This window comes from Colossoma macropomum, unplaced genomic scaffold, assembly GCF_904425465.1.
Source record: "Colossoma macropomum unplaced genomic scaffold, Colossoma_macropomum, whole genome shotgun sequence".
In the NCBI taxonomy this organism is placed as follows: domain Eukaryota; kingdom Metazoa; phylum Chordata; class Actinopteri; order Characiformes; family Serrasalmidae; genus Colossoma; species Colossoma macropomum.
Window position 1 is genome coordinate 29,706,475 of NW_023494791.1, and position 14,404 is coordinate 29,720,878.

The 14,404-nt window shown below is 38.9% G+C and overlaps 1 protein-coding gene across 1 annotated transcript in view; it reads left to right on the forward strand.

Moving 5' to 3' along the window:
- The window catches only part of cntln (centlein, centrosomal protein), a 156,758-nt gene that overhangs the window by 106,806 nt on the left and 35,548 nt on the right, over positions 1-14,404 (forward strand). The window contains exons 22-23 of the mRNA XM_036574811.1: positions 11,587-11,811; positions 12,294-12,391. Of these exons, the coding sequence (XP_036430704.1) occupies positions 11,587-11,811; positions 12,294-12,391 (323 nt within the window). The remainder of the gene's footprint in view (positions 1-11,586; positions 11,812-12,293; positions 12,392-14,404) is intronic.

Consider the following 14,404-nt stretch of genomic DNA (forward strand, 5'->3'; position numbering starts at 1 on the left):
TAAGACTGGGATAGAGAAAATCTAGTCTAATACATTTTCCTCATACATCTCTGGCCAGCAATTCAGTCATGCTCAGATTTGTGTTTCATTTTCTGTTTTTCTAAACTTACTAACCTCACTAAAAGTAATCTAATCAGACTGCGGATGGTGGGGTATCACCATGACCTCACAGGCCAAAACATAAGAGCATCACTCACTAGAAATGAAAAAAGTATTGCACTAATAACGAAACTGAATAGTGAGATTATTGTTTGAAATATTAGCATATTAGCATAGGTGTCAGCCTGCACAGACAGCAAATGTTCATTCACAGGCTTTAAAACCAAAAGATTGCTCTTGTTGCTAATGATTTTAATGTTAGAGATGTACTATATGGTTATTAATGAATTTATACAGTTTAGAGGCTCTAAATAGAGGTTTCCAGGTTTCTCCTGCTCTCTCTGTAGCATTCTGCTGCTTTACTCCTGTATTGATCATGCTGTCCACTGCAGGCCAGCAAATGTGTGTCTGTATGATTGTGTGTGTGTGTGTGTGTGTGTGTGTGTGTGTGTGTGTGTGTGTGTGTGTGTGTGTGTGTGTGTGTGTGTGTGTTTGGAAGTGTAGCTAATGTCAGTGAGATCACAGGCCCAGTCAGAGTCAGCCTAGCGACCACTCTGTCCCCAAAGAAAACCAAACCCAAGTCTCTGACACCATAGTTCTGCTCCTCTACCTCATGTCTCTCTTTTCTTTCTGTATCTTTTCTTATCTTTTTCATTCAAATGTCTGCATTTTTAAAAGAACAATATTTGAATATCCCACCAAGAGCATATGTAATATTGTTATGAATGATAATATAAACATAAGGTTTAACATTGGTTTATTGCTTGCAGCCAGCACAGGAGGGGATCATGTGCGATTTAACACAGTACCAGCTGATCTAAAAACACTAACTTTCACAGATGTACACTGCACATCAGCTTTTAGTTTTTTATTTTATATTATACATGCTATGGTCATTATAAGTATATAGTCCCTGGCCTGATAACTTTGAAAACAAATGACTTAAGGTTTTTAATTGTTTTTAATATTTATCAGAGTTATAAGACTATAGACAACCCAGTATCTGCGTCGAGCTCAAACACTTTTTATTTTGGCAAACCGACACCTTATGACACAACCACAACTTGTGTCAAGCACAGCGTATTGCAACAGCAATTCTTATTGCCCTTCAAAATCTTGTACAGTTATAGATTTTGTTTTAAAATTAGTTTCTTTTCCAACCGTATCTGCATCAAACATCCTTTTTTTCTCCAAAAAACATTAACAGTAAACATCTTTGAACAAAAGATGCAATCAATTTATCTGAATTACCCACTGTTATGTATAATAAATCAATTAATTTAAAATAACTTGTTTACCTGTGAAGAATAACTGATTTATTTTAATAAAACATGGAATTAACGGGGTGGATAAGGACATGACAAGGTGGATCAGGATATGACAGGGTAGACAAGAACATTTCATATTTACAAAGGTTTTATTACCAGTGTGTCCATAATAAATATCTAAGCTTATATTTCACAGTGAATTGTGGACTAAATATGTCTGTTTTGGTCATGCTTACTATTTAAGTGCCCTTGTTGCAGTGTGTTGAATGACAGGAAGTAAAATGAACCTGTTTTAAAACCTTGCAAAAACACTTTTTTAACATCAGTATTTTAAAAGCTATTTGGAACTGCTGTTTTATATTAAAAAATAACAAGAAAACAACAAAGAAAATGCATGTCCAAGTCCAGCCTGTTCTGCATACATCTACCCTGTCATGGAAAGATGCATGAGAGGGTGGATAATTTTATCTAAAGTTAGCATTTGATAAACACATGGTTGAAATGAAGTTGCAGACTGTTGAAATACTCAAGATGACCTTGTTTTGCCTCTAAATATTCTAAAATTATTTTAATTAAACTTCATATTTTACCACAACAAGGTGGACATCTAAAGCTTGATGTTAGCTAAGTATGGAGGCAAATATTGTGTAAAATTAACTTATATAGTTGAACTGAACATGCAGCAAGTGTTTTCGGTCCAATGAAGATAAAACGGTATGAAGGTTATGATGTCACCAATGTCAAAGGTCACTTTCTTGAAAGGGCATTAATTTCAAGGTGACAGGATGGACAGTCATTTTTGGATATATTTAAATAGGCAAGGCAAATGTATTTGTATAGCTCTTTTCATACACAGTGGCAATTCAGAGTGCCTTACACAAACAGAGAATAAAAGCATTAGATTATAATACATCTTATAGCATTCCTGAAATATGGTACCACAGAAAGGCTTCTGGAAGGATTGTTACAAAGACATAGACAATTACAAAGACAAAGACATTTGCTCTGACCTGCCACCCATTAAAACATTTGGTGCATTATGAAACAAAAAATGACACAAAGGAGACCCCGACCTGTTGAGCAGCTGAAATCCTATATCAAACAAGAATGGGAAAACGTTTTACTTTCTAAACTACAGCAGTTGCTCTCCTCAAGTCCCCAACGCTTACAGAGTGTTGTTAAAAGTAGATGTGACTCAGCACAGTGGTTGACATGCCCCTGTCCCAACTTTTTTAAAGTGTTGCTGCTGTCAAATTCAAAATTGGCGTATACTTCTCAAACGTAATTAAATTTGAACATTTGATATAGTGCCTTTGTACTATTTTCAATTAAATGTAGGATTCCAGTGATTTGTACATCATTGCATTCTGTTTTTATTTACATTTTGCACAGTGTCCCAACATTTTTGGAAATAGGGTTGTATTTCTAGGGTATCTCTGAGATATTAGGTAAACTTTTTAGAAAGCATGCATAATCTGAAAACAAAATAAAGCAGATCATAATTGGCCTAAAGTGTATGACCCCGAACATTAAAATCCGAAGGACATTCAAAATGACGCTACAGAGGATGCTTTTGGCAGATTTAGGTAAATTGTTGCATGCAGTAGAATAAATATAGTATATAGAAATGTTACGGACATTTAGCCTACTAATTGTGACACTGACTTGGGGGCAGAAACCTACTTATTTTTACCTTTTTATTGTGACAGCTAGGGATGGCTTACCGGTTTTAATGATACACCTTAGTATAAAACCCAGTGATTACCATAAGTTTCAAACTTTAAAAATTCTGATGATTCCATTTATGATTACTTTTTAAAAAGTGCCAATGGACAGGCTCATGTCCAGAAAACTTATTCCTGTATTCCTGACCGAATATTACTTTAATGCTTTCTTTCTCGCTGTGTGAATGTGTGTGTTTTTGTATGTTGTGTCTCAGACTTAAGGGTGATGAGAGTTTGATAGATTTTTGACATGAGGCAGCTGCACAAGAGTAAAGAGTGTGTTTTGTGTGTGTGTCTCGGCCATGTTTGGCACGAGTGGAGCATGCTGTACAGCACAACGACACTTTCATCAGTCAATCACACACTCCTCTGTAACTTATACACACACCAGGCTGCCACAACTGATGGACACACACACACACACACACACACACACACACACACACTTCTCTCCATGTTTCTCTGACAGTCTCTCTCTCTCACTCACTGTGCCCGAGAGATGATAAGTACCTGCTGTCACACTCTAGTGTCCCCCACAGTTAGTGTCACTATCATACTGACATGTGCTGATATCACACTCACACGCATACACACACACACACACACACACAGTCTGGCTCTCTGCAGTTCTCATTCATGTCCCCTCATCTTTAACTAATGGAATTTACAGTCGATGTGGGAGAGTGATGAGTGATGAGTGTGCTGTGTCTCTTTATTCATATTAAAGTCCTAATTCAGCTCTAATTCTGCCCTAATTGAGCTCTAGTTCTTCCTTAATTCAGAACTAGTTCTGCTTTAATTTAGCTCTAGTTCTGCCCTAATTCAGCTCTAGTTCTGCCCTAATTCAGCTCTAATTCAACCCAAATTTAACCCTAATTTGACCCAAATTTAACCCTAATTCGACCCTAATTTGTCCCTAATTCGGCTCTAATTGAACTCTAATTCAATCTTATTTGGGTAACTCTAATTTGGGTAATAGAGGAGGTAGTTACCCTCATTTGGGGAATAGAGGTGTGAAATACCCCATTTTGGGTAAAAGAGGAGGTAAACACCCCATTGTGGTTAATAGAGGAGGTTAATATCCTATGTTGGGTAATAGAGGAGATTTAAACCCCATTTTGTGTAATAGAGAAGGTTAATTCCCAATTTAGGTAATAGAGGAAGTTAATACCCTCCTTTGGGTAATAGAGGAGGTTGAAGTACCATTTTGGGTAATAGAGAAGGTAAATACCACTGTTTGGGTAATAGAGGAGGTTAATACGCCAGTTTGTATAGTAGAAGGGATTAATACGCCAGTTTGGGTAGTAAAGGAGATAAATACACTAGTTTAGGTAGTAAAAGAGGTTAATACCCCATTTTAGTTAATAGAGGAGGCTACCTACACATCTTGGGTAGTAGAGGAGGTTAATACCCCATTTTGTGTAATAGAAAAGGTTAATTCGCAGTTTAGGTAACAGAGGAGGATAATACCCTCCTTTGGGTGATAGAGGAGGTACATATCACAGTTTACGTAATGTAGGAGATTAGTACCCCAGTTTGAGTAGTAGAGGGGGTTTAATACACCAGTTTGGGTAAAAGAGGAGAGTTATACCCCAGTTTAGGTAAAAGACTAGATTAATATTCCAGTTTGATTAATGTGCCAGTTGTGGCAGTAGAGAAGGTTAATGTCCCATTTTGGGTAGTAGAGGAGATTAATGTCCTAGTTAAAACTGTACTTTTGAGTTTTAGAGAGGCATATAGACACATTGGCGCAAGAGAAGTGTTTAATATCCTGCTTTCGTTTGTAGAGAAGGTTAGTACTGTTTGGACAGGCAGGTGTGCAAAGGGGGCTGTATTAATCTGCAGGTGTAAATCTTCCTCTTTTTCTTGTTCTGCTTTTTGGAAAGGTTTGGATTAGTGAGGGATTAGCCTCACAGGGGCTGGAGGGAACCTTACAGAATGGCCGCTTACACCCCCAAACATCGCTAAGCTACGCTAACTCCCTCACAGCTCTGCTAAACCTGGTGATAACATGTCATTCTGCTAGCTGGAGCCTAATTCAGTACATTAGATGTTAAGGCGGTAGTATTTGTGTGTGTGTGTGTGTGTGTGTGTGTGTGTGTGTGTGAGATGGTGTGTGTGTGTGTGTGGCTTGGTTTTGGTTCATTACTGTTTGCACTCAAAAACATTTTCTGCAATGTGCAGGCATGTATATGTAGAGATGATTAGATTTCTAACATATTTGAGATTTGTTCAAATTCATGTTTTGTGCTTGTTTGTACACCAGCTCCTTATGTTTTTCTAATGTACCTGATGTAAAATACTTACACGTAATATTTTTCCGCTGCACTGCTGTAGTCGGTTTTGCTGTGCCATGAGACCAGATGATGTGCGTTCACAGCACTAATTTATGTGACTTTGATCTATCAGTTATTTATTTTTTTATCTTCCACTATTTTTATACTTTACTATTAACTTAGCTGCTGACGTGCTGTATGATACTATGATAGAATTCATGACTGTAGCACCTTGTGCAGGTACAGCTGTTAAATGGCTTTTAAAGCAATACTTTTGGCATCTTCAGCAGACTACACTGGACAGTATTCATTGGAGGCGTATGGGTAAATTAATGAGAAGCAAACTAACGAAAGCAACAGCAACGTGGGAAGCACAATTTCCCCTCACGTTTCCTGTCCTCCAGAGTCCACTGGCGGCATGCTTTACATCACTCCAGCCGCTGCTTGGCTTTGCGCATAGTAATCTTAGGCTTGTGTGCAGCTGTTCAGCCATGGGAAATCATTTCATGAAGCTCCTGATGCCCAGTTCCTGTGCTGATGATGCTTCCAGAGGCAGTTTGAAACTCTGTAGTGAGTGATGCAACAGAGGATAGGCAATTTTTATGCGATATGCGCTTCAGCGCTCAGCAGCCTCAGCCTGTGAGTTTGCGTGGTCTACTGCTTCATGGCTGAGCTGTTGTTTCTCCTAGATGCTTCCATTTCACAATGGAGTAGTAGTTCCACTGCTGGCAAAACTAGCAGGTCAGAAATTTCATAAACTGACTTGTGGCAAAGTGACATCTACATTTAAAGTCACTGAGCTCTCCAAAACGACCCATTCTGCTGCTGTAGTTTGTCTGCAGAGATTGCGTGGCTATGTCTTTGATTTTCTGCACCTATTAGCACTGGATATGCCTGAAACATCTGAAGTCAATAATGTGGAGGAGTGTCCGCATACATTTGGTAATATGGTGTATGATGTATATGATATAGGTTGGAACATGTAGCCCTTGTTGCTCTTATTGGATGTCAGTGATGAAAATTGGAAACTGAGTTTGCCCTATGGAGATCATATGATTTTCATGTTCAGGTTCATATGAACCATGCTAACACAAAATGCACTGCTTTTAAATGAAAAAAAAATCTTTCTTTAGGGTCAAATTTGAGCAAATAAGACAAATGCAGTTGTACTATGCAAAATAATGTGATTAATTGTGTAACAGCCCCGTCCCAACACGTGGTTTTAGATATGCAGAACCTGGCCTTCTGCAAATACCCTGTGTAAATTGTAAACTGGAACTTTTTGGCTTTTGCAGTTAGGCAGTCCACCTTGCCAAGAGGGCTTTTAAGAAATATCTAAAAACAATTAAACCTTGGTTTTTAATTTAGCTTTTATTTAAAATTCTTATGCAATCCATATTTATCTTTTCATTCGACCTTCCATTATTCAGTTTATTTTGCTATTTTTTATTTCTTTACCTTTTTTTTTCCTCTCTTACCATTTCATTGTAAAGCACTCAGGGACATGGGAAGTGATTTCAGGACTGCAACTGCTAAAAATAATAACAGCAGTAAAATGTTCTGAACTTTAGAATAATTTGAGTGTAGTATAGAGCCATGTGTGCTTGTTTTAATGTAGAGTTTGTATTTTTACATTTTCAAAACTGCATAGTTGTGCCATGTTTAAGTGAACACGTATTTTCATTAGTGTAAGCCCAAAACTGGCACATGCAGGTTAAGGTGGAAAGAGAGGGTGTCTGTGCAGAGTTACACGCCAGTTCTGAGCTCCAAAGCCTAAAATTACTTTCTAAACTTTAAAATAATCATCTATTGTAATAATGTTTTATCAGTCATTATTACCCACTCTGTGTGCGTTTCAGTGTTAAACCTCACCGGATGACTCAATCGGTTGCCGTGTCACATATCAAAAATCTGATTGGTCACTGCTCAGTTCATTTACATAAAGTTTGTCCAGAACGAGAGAGAGCAGAGACAGGATGTGCGTCGACAATTTGATATGCCAATGATATGTATTTATTGTTATCTCTCGCCTTGCTCGTTTTTAATTTTTAGGCACTGCATGTCATCCGTCTGATGCATCTGGTGTGCAGCCTTAAGTGTCCTGGGTTGCGGTACTGTCGCCGGACACGTCGGCCTGCTCTCTGAGAACTGCCTGAAATCCAACCTGCGCTTTACGGGAAACTCCATCAGTGCCACACTGCAGAAACCTAAAGCAAAAAGCTTCTATTAAAAGGTGTCAGCAACCAGATAGCATCCGCACGCCCTCGTTCCAGCACTGTATCAGTGATCCAGACACTGTGTATGTGGGTGGGTGGATGAGTGGGGGGTGGAGAGAAAGCGATAATTTTCCTCCTTTGTCCCATATTAGAAGGTTGTTTGATCCTGTAACTGAAGACAAGTCCATTGTGTTGATGCTGCAGACAGAAATATTACACACAGTGTATTAGCTTTAGTTAGATAAAAGGTCTGTGTGAGAACGCTGATACAGTGCATGTGGTCTAACATTCCTAACCACAGCAAGAAAATGCCGTCCTTTACAAAACTGTTTTTATGTGCAAGCGCGTGTGTCTGCACATGTGTATGTGCATGGGTATGTGTATGTGTGTGTGTAAGAAAGAGATTAGCCGCAGTCCTCTGCTCTGAGCTGAGCACCGTGTTGTTAATCTCCCAGAGTGTACTAGGCCGAGTGGAGATGGCTCTATTATGGCTGCCAATCACAATACAGAGACGGTTAGAATAATCAGCTTCATTAGCATATGCGAAGAGTTTAATCATAACCTCCTGCTCATCACTGAGACAGGAAAGCACACAGAACATCTCACACGTTACAAAGTGATTATGTTCATATTTTAGACTAGTTCAGTGTCCCGTTCTAGTTTTTTGTCCCTGAGTTCTTTAAGGCTGCAATCAGCGTTCTGCATCAGACGCCCAGAAAATCTGCTGACAAGTTTTGCCAAAGCGAACAAGGAGCTGACTGGAAGTTCAACACCACATCACACCTCACACTATATGAATAGACTCAAGAACCTAGTGCTAATTATGCTTCTTTTTTGTAGAAGAAAGACAGGGAGCCCACCAGGTTTCGTTCCTCCTCATCAACCCATGTGAACATTGGCAAATGAAGTTGAAAATTCTTGATCTGCGAGGATATGCCTCAGAATGAGCGGAGCCCACAGAATCCGTATCGTACTGTAGGATGTAATGGAATTTTGGGCGGAATACGTGCCACTGTCTAAAAGCAACCTAAAGCCACACTAGTTTGGAGACCACTCTGGTGGAAGTGTCAAATGCTGAAATGGGACGAAATCCCTACGAAATGGGACCCTCAAATAAAAAAATAAAACATTACTTCATTAACAGGCTACTAGCGGTGTTCTGTAGGTGACCCTGCCACTCCATTTGGAATGTGCCTTTGAAAAAACCTCCGTTTGGAGCGGAATGTGGCCCTAACACTTTGCCCTACCCCTCCATCTCAACAAAAATTGGGACACCCCACCCCCAGGCGTGAACGGTCAAAATGGAGGGCTAAGGGCCAAGTGGTAGAGGCAAGGAGTGAAATGGCAATGGGCCTTACTCTAATACTGTGTTTGTGTGTTGGCTTTAAAGAGAAGTCATTCCGTGTTTTGTAGCAGAAATGGTATAAGATGGTATTCCACTGACTGGTCTGCAGTCATGCAAACTTTTTCATGTTGATACCTTTACTAGAATAACAAGAGTGTTCCTTCCACTACAAAGCAGTTGTTGTGTATAAATGGGGAACCTCAGCTACGAATGTTCAGTGCTTATACTTCTGAAAAAAATCAACATCCTGATTATCCCACCTGACAGAAAAGGTGGAAAAACTGAACTCATGACAGAAATGCTGCAGAACATTGCCATTGTCCTTGGCTGAATTTTCTGTCGCCAAACCATCCTAAAACTTGAAATATCCGGTTAGCCATTAATCATGTACTGTAAACACAGCATTACCATACACTTAAATTAAGTAAATGTATTTTTGCAAATACATTTTTAAGTAGGTGACAGTCCAGGCACAATAACTTTACAGTTTTTTCTACAATCAGACCTAACGATGATCTGAGCATTTCAGCACCTTTTAACCTTGTTTGAGTGATGCCAACATGTCTAAAATGCCTCGTTATTCTTGTGAGGAGACCTCTGTTTTGTTCATGTACAGTGTCCGTATGACAAATGAACTTCATATTCCACCAGCCTGATCTGATAACTGTTTAGACAAGCAAATTTAAAAAAACAGAAAGTGAAGAACTAATTTGAGTGCGACAGAATATTTATAAGGAAAGCTTAGTAGACTATATTTTCTGTATCACAACCTTATACAGCTGTCTACCAACAAAACTGCAACGAAACCACGTTTTATATGGGTGAACTGTTTTAACTTAGATAGCTGGCTAACATGACACTTGCAATTAAATAATTAGGTTTAATAAATAGCTGCCATTTTATTTTAAAACAACAAAGTTAGAGGTAAATAGTAAACATACTACCTGTTTAGCTAAGATTAGCTAGCAAGGCAGCTGCTCCCTCAGGCTGAAGTTTCCGTTGTGAAAGGTGGAGATCTCGGCAGGTTTCTGGAGGCGTGTTTGGCAGCTGCTGATAACGGTATTTTCCTTAGTTGATTTGAAGATGAATGAAAATGATTGTTTGGATAAAGTATGCTCCTCGTGTGTGCTAATGTTCTTCACTTTCTGTTCTCACTAAATTTGACATCACTGAATTCATCTTCAGGGTTTTGTGACAAAGACCTGCAGTGTTTTGTTGGCTGTTAAATGTAACAAAGCTTTCTTTATACCACAAACATTTAAATTGCTTGTTAGCTTCTGAAGGTCTGCTTCACTGCTGTGAGTAATGGATGTCTTAATATAGCCAGTACTGGTTCATTGAAATATGCTTGTATCGGCTCCAGTAACGCTTTCAGAGAATCCTAATTTAGCATCTAATGCTTATCACAGTTTTTTCCTTTTAACGCTGAAGTGATCTCAGTGCAAGGTCAAGTTGTTCTGGTTTGGTGCTTCTGTTGGGAGAATTTTGCTATTGAGTTGCTGTTGAGTTTTACTTTTGAGTTGAATAACAAGTATTCATGAGATCCTGATGGTGTAGGTCCATGTCAGTTTCCTCTCTTTCAATGATGCAAATAAAAACTACTTGAGAGCTCCCCATAGTGGAGAATCCTTAGCCTGCTAAATGTGCATGAGTGAGTCTACTACTTTGCATGATTACTTTGTTTACTTTATTACATGGCTGCTTTTTTACTTTACTTTGTTACTTTGTTACTTTGTCAGCTTTAAGACCAATTTATAGTCCAGGCATCAAGTGTCACTCGACAAAAAAACTGTGGTTGACAGATGTCATACTGCACTGTAGGCTTTCATAGTCCTGCGCTAGCAACAAAATGTCGGAATAGAACATTGTTTGTAGTTTCTATTAAAACTTGTGTGACAACGCAGCTAATGAAACAGTAGTTTAACTGCACAGACCAGTCTGAAAAAAGCTGCTGTAGTGAAACTGCGTTAACAGTAGGGATTTTAGGCCGGTTCACTATAACAACCAAAAATGCGACTTGTTTTCAACACGCGTATGTTTGACTCAAAAGTTCTTTCCCGTCACGCAGGGTTGCCAGATTTACGGTTTTCCCAAAAATCTGGCTAGTCTGAAAGTGAAGTGCGGAGGTTGCATTTTCTGTATGGACAACTTTCTAAATGAAGTGCAGTCAATAGAAATAGGAAAATGAATCATCTTATGAATGTATATTGACACTAGTTCTGAATAGTTGGCAACCTGTTCTGTTTCTGAAAGCAGCGATACACAGCCACACACCATGACCACAGCAACTCTCCAGAATATAGAACTTTGAGTTTCTATCCAATTAGAGTGCACAAGCAGACGCAAATTATGTCTCTTTTACGTCATTTTTTGTCAAGCAACACTTAATAATTTGGCCTTCACTTGTGGACCCAATGTCCTCACTATGATAGGACTATATGAAATTTTTGCTGGTCCTCACTTGAGCATGTGTTGTTTTCACCACAATTACTTTTTTTATTTGAAAACTAAAAGAGCAGAAAAATGGCCTTTTGGATACTGAAGTTAAGGTTAGGGTTAGGATTAGGTATATCGTTATTTAGCTACAGTAACACAAAAATTAATAGAAACCTATGGACGTCCTCTTATGTATAACAAGACATGCGTGTGTGTGTGTAGAAGCAGACGTGTGAGTTGGTGGTGCTGCAACAGCAGAAGGCCATGTTGGAAATGGAGTTGGAGCAGTGGAGGAAGTCTTGTTCTCCATCTCAGGTGCAACAGCAACCTGCTGTTACCCTGGACCCTACCCATCCCATCATCAATGCACCATCTGCCCCAGACCCCAACCACCCCACTCTCAAACAGCTGGAGGCCGACATAAAACAGCTCACCAGCAAGCTAAAGGTATACATACACTTTCTGAAGATCAGTCATGGTGTTTAGTACACAGCAGTAACTGTTTTGTGTTTGTTTATGGAGCCTCTGGCACTGTATGACATAGTGTTATCTATGAACATAGACAAAAATATGTTTTAGCATAGCTAAAAACAGTAGCCCATCTTAAAGCCTGATTTTTGTCTGTATATTTGTCGATGTTTATATGATGTGCAATTAAAAATTACTTAATTTACTTAATACTGCTTAAATTGCCTAAGAAATCGACATGGTTTGAGGCAAGTGTGTGATGATTCAGGCATGCAGGTAGCATAATGCTAAATGGTGGGTATAAGCTTCCAGTACTTGTTAGCTTCATTAGCCTTGTAGCTAAAATGCTTTACTAAAGAGGCAAACTTCGTACCCCAGACCACATTTGAGGTGAGGGGGCGGGGATTATTGTTGAAGTTTCACTTTAAACAGCTTTTGATTGGAGACTTTATCTCTCTCAGAATGCCAGTGCGGAGGTGAACAAACAGAGCACTATGATCAAGGGCCTCAGGATGGAGCTGCACGACAGGGACCAACGCCTCAAAGAACTGCAGGACAAGTACACATTCCACCATATTTTCTCTTTCTCTCTCTCTCTCTCTCTCTCTCTCTCTCTCTCTCTCTCCCTCTCTCCCTCTCTCATATCTGATTCCACCATGTTACAGTTCTGTGTGTAACCCAGTGCTCTCACAGTGTTTAGCATAGTCTTGTTGCAGGGTGTTTATTTTCAGGCCTAGTTTATTTTTAATATGGTGTCTCTGTGCTTTATTTAGCTAATGGTGCTGTAATTTCTGAAGCTGAATCAGTATCCTTTTGTATTTCAGCAGTCTTTGTCTGTGGTGTTAAATGATGTATAGAGACACAGACATTTCTAACCTCTTTAGTGTCAATATAGTTTCAGTAAATATATGTTTAATAATTTTCTATTATAAATTTGAGCAAAATGTTGTTATTATTCCATTTAAACAAACTACCTACACATCTCTGCTACGAAAGTACACCAGCACCTACTGTCTGGGAACAGTTCAGCTGGAAGTGGCATGGGTGTAAATGCTTACCCTGCTGGTGGGGTTGACTGTAACAGTCAGAAGGGCTAGTTGTAACATTAAAAAAAAAATCTAATAAACTGATGCTAACTCATTTAATTCAATACAAGATGTATTGAAGTCAATTTGTAACAGTTTGTTAAAACTAACCTTTAGCCTGGGTAGCTCCCACTGTCAAAATGATGCTGTATTAAAGCCACCAGAAGGGTGATTAAAATAAGAGTGAATTCTGCGACTTATTTACATAACTCCGTAATTAAAAAACACTTATAATTGAAAAAGTTACTTTCATGGCACAAAAAGTAGTAGTGTGTATGTGGAGAAATATCTGTCCGATCACTGTAAATTCACAAATGATGTTACTATGGGGATACAGGATGACGATCAAAACCACGTTCTACTGGAATCTGTTTAAAGATATGTCCGTTTTGCTTATGAATGTGAATATGAATTTTGAAGTATCCATGTTACACTGTATACTGTGTTAGGTTGTGCCCGTGCTCCACTTATAATGTAATAATGCAATGGAACAAATGAAAGTGACATTATCACAGACTGATGTAATGTTTAGGCAAACACTACCGTTTAAAAGTGTGAAATCAATTGTTAAAACTTCAGAATAGATATTTTTGGTGAAGTAGTGATGTCAAATTAACACACTAATGCCACTTTCTTAATGACCTTTTGAAACATCCGTTGTATCATGTGGCTATGATAGAATCTGTGATTGTAGCCCTCTTGCTCCATAAATTCCATAGATGACACTCTTCAAAGAACCAGTTATTTCCAGCTAATACAACGCCGTTTATCACCAAAGTACATGTATTTTGAAATATATGCAAGCAAATTGATGTAGCAGTATCAGGAAATCAGCAGAATACCCTGGACCCTGCTCTACTGATCTACTGATCTACAGATAAACCAACAAGCAGCAAACTGACAGAAGCAACAGCAAAGTGGAAAGCTACAGTTACCCTCAAAACAAGACATAAGATGAGAGAGACATAACATATGAGCGTGAGGGGGCTACAGTCAACATGCGAAATACAGGGGACCGGGGGGGTACGGGCCCCCTTCATTAACCTTCTCAACCCCCTGACATTTTACTGTCCATTAGGGAAAAATAGATGCTGGAATACATCTATTCACCCACAGTCTACAGATGTAGCACTGATCTGTCTCAGGGTGACGCTGTAGCCAATTGGTTCACATAGTTTGTCCTTCAAAGCCTAGCAACTATAATTATACCTGGGATGCCTCTGAAGAACTTTATAATATGTTGTATCATATTTGTAGATCTGAAAACTTGCCCAATTTCCCAAGAGATAAGACAGGCAGCTACAGACAGGTGAGCTAGCTTACTAGCTTTTGTTTATGCTTGGTTAGCTTTAGCTTGGTAAGTTTCTCTGACTCTGAACCTGTTTTGTGTGGGCAGAGCAAGAGATGTTTGCCTTGTGATTGGTGAAGGGAATGCTTACGAAAGTATTAGCCAAAATTAGGACCATCAAGTTTACATCCAGAGCAGA